Raw genomic sequence first — 5,226 nt, 5'->3', positions numbered from 1 at the left:
TAGGAAGTACTGTCACCATTGTACAGAGGATGAGACTCAAAAAAGATGAGAGAAGACTCCCCAAAAGGTCTGAGTGACTTGTCCAAGGCACACAATTGGTGAATAAATGGAGATCACCCGGGCCTGGTTTTCTTTCAAATTATGTTTATTTAACTGTTACATGAAAATTTTAAGGCTTGAAATTGACATCAAAGTATTTTTGTATCATCCTTTTCTCACTGAACATTAGCTATATCCCTAAATGCACACATCAGGTTTTTTTCCTGACTCCCAATATATCCTGGCATGTGCATATCTCAATAATTCAACTATTTTGATATTGATATTTAGAGATCATAATTTTTAAAATAACATTGGGATAAATATCCTCATACATAAATCTTTGCATCTTGCATTATTATTACTGATTCAGAGAAACGTAATGCCTTCTTTTCAAAGAGGTTGTATTTATTAATTTGTCCTCCCCAACAAGGCTCACCCCAGTACCCACCTCCTGTTAACCCTCAACAGCACTGAACACTACTACACTTTTAATGCTCATTTCATAGGCAAAAAAAAAAAAAAAAAGGCATTTCCTGCTTGATTTGCACTTATTTGATAACTGAAATTACACATTTTAATGCATCACCACTTCCATAATTCTCATCCTTTGCCTTTTCCCTAACACATGCTTTGCTTCACCTCCAGAACCATGTTTCTTTCTTTGCTTTCTTTTCAGAAAAATCTCATTGTTGCTTACAACATTCTTTGACCTGTTGGCAGTATGCCAAAATTCACAGCACTAATAGTAGAGAACATTTTTTAAATTTACTGGCACTCTTGATTGATTAACTTGGAAGTTTTTTAAAAAACTTCAAAATTTGTATTTTCAGATGAATTCCAAGGATCAGCATTGTAAAAATCCAGGGTTAAGGCCATTTTGCTCTGATGTCCTTAATACCAGTTCTGAAGCTTGACAAGTCTTAGCAGTCATTGCAAAGAAATCCATTCACAGAATACACTCAGCATGTAAATTGCTGTGTAATGTGTGTGTATTGTCTGACCCTACTACAGGGTCATATTGTATTTCTACTGAACAGTACTATTCTATAGCACAGGTACAATGCACTGTCACTGTTTATTTACTTGGCTGCAGAATCCTTCTGAAACCATATATTCCTTCTGTGAACTAACAGCCATGTCAACAGTGTCTTTGATCTTACATGCTAGCCTGACATAACACTATCAAGATTTTTTTTTTTTCCTGGTACTGAGATTACACCCAGGGTTATTCTACCACTGAGCTACATCCCAACCCTTTTTATTTTTGATTTCAAGACAAAGTCTTGCTAAATTGTCCAGACTGGTCTTGAACTTGTGATCTCCCTGCTCAGTCTCCCATGTCACTGGGATTATAGGCCTGTACCACCATGCCTGCCAGTATCAAAAATGCTAGCTAGGTATTTGATGCATGCCTTCTTCTTAGAATATGCTCTGATAAGCATTATTATTATTCTATGGAAAGAACGCAATAACTTACATTTTGACTTTCTCTTCTTTTGATAAATGGCAGCATTGTGGATGGGGAAAAGATGGGAAGCAGAGCGATTGGGAGAGACAGTCTTGCAAAAACCCAAGCAAGAGACAATAAAGACCTCTGTTGTGGGGATGGTAAGGAGAGGACAAACTAGAGACATTTAGAAATGAGAACAAATGGGACAGGGGGATGGGCTAAATGTGTGGGATAGAAGGAAAAAATCTGTAATATACAGTTTCTTACATTAACAAAATTTTGGTGGATGATAATGTCCATTGAAAATGGGAAGAAGAAAAAAAGAAGAAGAATAGCAGATTAGGGATTAATCAATTAACTGATTAGGGATTCAAAGAGTGGACAAGAGGTTGCATTTATGAGTTTTAGACATTTTGAGTTTGTGAAATGACCAATAAGAAATACTAGTATGAGTGAAGCTCAGTGAAAGCTTGAGATCTGGAAATAGACCACCACAATAAAGGAGAGAGGGAGATGTCAACAAATGGGACAGGCAGAGAGGAGTAATCAAATGAGACGGATGGACAGTATAGATTACAAAAAACAAATGAGTGTCATGGGAGCTGAATAAGAGAATTTCAAGTGTGGGGGGGGTCACCAGTGAGATCAAGTTAGAAAAGGCCTGAAAGAGACCACTAATGTATATTGTTATATTTCATAATATTCAAAAGGTAAAGAGAGAAAGAGCTCTTTACAGGAGCACCATTTGCTCTTGCCTAAAATGGTTTTAATAAGGGACACAATCTTTCACTCTGCAATAAGAAACAAAACTTAAAGTGCCTTTTTAAGTTAAAGCATTAAATTTGTTTTGTTGAAAATGTAATGAATCACATTTTAGAATTAGATTTTACTATTTTTGCTGACCACTTAATCCATCGTCTGTATTTTACAGTTGAGGAAACTCTGGTACAGAGCAGGTGAGAAATTTTTTTCAAGAAGAATGCAACAGACTAGAGCCATCACAAAGTCCTGTCCATGAAGCATATGAAGCCCCAAGGACAGCCCACCTTGTGCTTTCACTAATACAGATGGGAGTGAATGTACAGAACTACAAGAATGTTACATATGAGAGCAGAGGCTTTATTTATAATGATATTCAAACAGGAAAGGTTACCTTTTCCCCCTTGTATCTTAGCATCATGAACTCTACTTCATAAGCAGAAAAGAGGAATATCCCAGGGGCAGGATGTGAACTTTTTTCTCAGATATGTTCTGTAAGTCCCAAATAAATTCATGCTCCCCAGCTCTCAGCAGGGTAAATGGGTCACTTTGTTAGCAGGTGGGTATCAAACACCTTCATCCAAGGAAGATGCTGGCCTGGAAAGCTTCAGACTTTCACCTCACTCATGGCCTCCATAAGGCGAGCACTGTTTGTGATGGCTGTTGTCAGAAAAATGAACCTGTACCCTAAGGAATCAAGAGCAGCAGAAGTGACAAGAGAAGATCTCAGGTCCCCAACAGGAACCATACTGAGCCCCTTCAGTTCCATAATCCCCAATGGATCAGAGCACCAGTTTATAAATACAAAGACATCAGTACCAGGCTCTTAGATACCACAACCTACAAGTCTGTTGGGACTGGGATCATGGTTATAGCAGCCTGTAGCAAGGCTATGGGGCTATGACAAGTGGTACCATGGCCAGGAGAAAAGTCTCCCGTGCAGGGTGCTTTTTTTCCCCCAAGACCCACGTAAGCCTGTTCTCAACTTCTGTTCTCTTACCTTTCTCTTTGCCCAAGAACCGCAGGGCTGAGATCTCAGAGAATGTGCATCCACCCAAGAACACCACCAAGATGAGGCGCAGGGATTCACTGGAAGTCTTGTCTTCCTTGGTCATGTCTGTGAGGATCAGACCAAATTTAGCTCCTCACTGACATGCTAGTACTGGATGATGTGTGAGCCCACCTCTTATTGACACCCTGTCCCACCTGGCAATGCCACACACCTGTGAATGCAAACTCACTGCAATTGAGTAGCCGTACCACCTCATCAAGACCCTGCCAGCTTCGCCGCTCCAGCACCTAGGAAGGTTTAATCACTGGTCTCAAGTCCACAGACAGTACTAGGCTTTGGAAAGGCAGGCACAGCAGCTATACTGTCAGGTGTCTTGCTAGTTACTTGAGTAATAAAAGTTGGGATGGGCTAGGGACCAAGAGAAAGCAGAGAGTGAAATATGAATGGGAGCAAGAGTGGCTTATTCCCACCTGCTCAATGATTCGGCAGCTCAGGGGCACATAAGCACCACTGAAGACATAAGCCATGTCTCGGGGCACTTTCAGATCATACTCGCCATCTACGCGTGGGATCTAGAAGGCAAAGATATTAATTAGGCAAGTGGCAGCCTAGCTCCCTGGTCCTTTAAAGGGTTAAATAAAAGTAACATATCCTAAACAATAATTCCTGTTTCAACTAAAGGAAGAACCAGCAGCAGGCCCAAAAAAAAGGAATCTGTAACCAAGATGATCCTTGTGTTCAGTACACACTAATTCCCTGCAATGATTTTCCACACTTCCTCTGAAGGGAAGGGTTTCCCTCTCCCAACCATTCTCTTCAGCCCCTTCATAGAAACACGGGAACCCATACTTTCCACTATCCTATAGCATTGACAAATGCTTGTTAAATGTTTATTAAGTAAGTGAATCTTTGTGTCGTGTCTCATTAAATTAAGCTCATGGTATAAGACTACCAAAGGATCTTCATAAAAATGAAACATCAAAAAGGTTTTTATGGATTATACTCCACAAGGAATGAAACCACCCCACCCCATATCCAGCCATCCAGTCCTGTTCCACATACCAAATTCAGCTTTTTGCTGATGGCCCGAAAATTGCTCCTCTTGGCCAGAGAACTGAAGGCATCAGTAATCTTTCCTGGGAAAGAAATCTGTGCTAGGGTCCATATAAAGTCTACAGATTCATGACATTGCTGTAGGTGGCACCATTCAGGACACAACAGGTCCTGTCATCTGAAGACCTCCCTTGAAGTTGTTCACCTACAGTTCCCTAGAACTGATCAAGATACTCGGCACACCTCTCCCCACCCACTGATTTCCTACAGGGTACCAGCCGTGAACTGATCAAGATACTCGGCACACCTCTCCCCACCCACTGATTTCCTCCTCCTACAGGGTACCAGCCGTCTATAAGTGTAGACTACAGAGTGACCCTAGTTTAATGGGTTGTCTGGGCTTCGGAGTCAAACCAACCTGACTGAGTGACCATGAACAAGTCAATTAAATCTCTTTAAGCCTCAGTTTTTAAGCCTCATCTATAAAATGGGGGAAAGAAAACTTACCTCACAATTTTTGTTAGGATTAAATAAAAAATTATATGTAGGATGTTAACACATGCTAAGTGTTCAATGTATGGAAACTGCTCTTACTAGCAGAAGTAGCAGTAGTAATGACAATAGCAATAAGGAATCACATCCTCCTTCCCCCCTCCTTGCTCCCTTCCAGGAAGCTCTGCCTGTTGAGAGAAGAGGGAACATCAGCAGGGATGGGATGGGGGTGTGGATCACCTGTGCTTCCTACTCACCTGCAGCCTTGTCAGTCACCAGCTTGCTTACTTTACTCTCCACTGCTGTGAGAGTGTCCCCCGGGGCCTGCTCTGTTAGGAGCCCAGCTCGCCGCAGATTGGAGAAGGTTAGCAGATGCTCAGGGCCATAGCTCTTAAGAAAATGCAAGTCAGTTATTTAC

At 41.2% G+C, this 5,226-nt stretch overlaps 2 protein-coding genes across 12 annotated transcripts in view; one reads left to right on the top strand and one right to left on the bottom strand.

Moving 5' to 3' along the window:
• Nucleotides 1-2,740, top strand: part of RCCD1 (RCC1 domain containing 1) — a 35,470-nt gene extending 32,730 nt beyond the window's left edge. For 3 of the 5 annotated variants that reach the window (XR_013761541.1, XR_013761544.1, XR_013761545.1), the window contains one exon: nt 1,553-2,740. The gene's annotated coding sequence lies outside the window, so the exon portion shown is untranslated. The remainder of the gene's footprint in view (nt 1-1,552) is intronic. The other 2 variants (XR_013761542.1, XR_013761543.1) reach the window with 1 other exon arrangement.
• LOC306652708 (vacuolar protein sorting-associated protein 33B) overlaps nt 2,589-5,226 on the bottom strand; it is a 29,962-nt gene continuing 27,324 nt past the window's right edge. For all 7 annotated transcript variants that reach the window (XM_079125454.1, XM_079125453.1, XM_079125456.1 and 4 more), the window contains 6 exons: nt 5,066-5,198; nt 4,326-4,399; nt 3,734-3,835; nt 3,475-3,550; nt 3,252-3,368; nt 2,589-2,938 (listed from right to left, as the gene is read on the bottom strand). In XM_079125454.1, the coding sequence (XP_078981580.1) occupies nt 2,859-2,938; nt 3,252-3,368; nt 3,475-3,550; nt 3,734-3,835; nt 4,326-4,399; nt 5,066-5,198 (582 nt within the window). In that variant the 3' untranslated portion in view covers nt 2,589-2,858. The remainder of the gene's footprint in view (nt 2,939-3,251; nt 3,369-3,474; nt 3,551-3,733; nt 3,836-4,325; nt 4,400-5,065; nt 5,199-5,226) is intronic.

Source organism: Sciurus vulgaris (assembly GCF_902686455.1).
Source record: "Sciurus vulgaris genome assembly, chromosome: 2".
In the NCBI taxonomy this organism is placed as follows: domain Eukaryota; kingdom Metazoa; phylum Chordata; class Mammalia; order Rodentia; family Sciuridae; genus Sciurus; species Sciurus vulgaris.
Note: the sequence above shows the minus strand (reverse complement) of the source record. Positions and strands in the feature narration are given on the sequence as shown.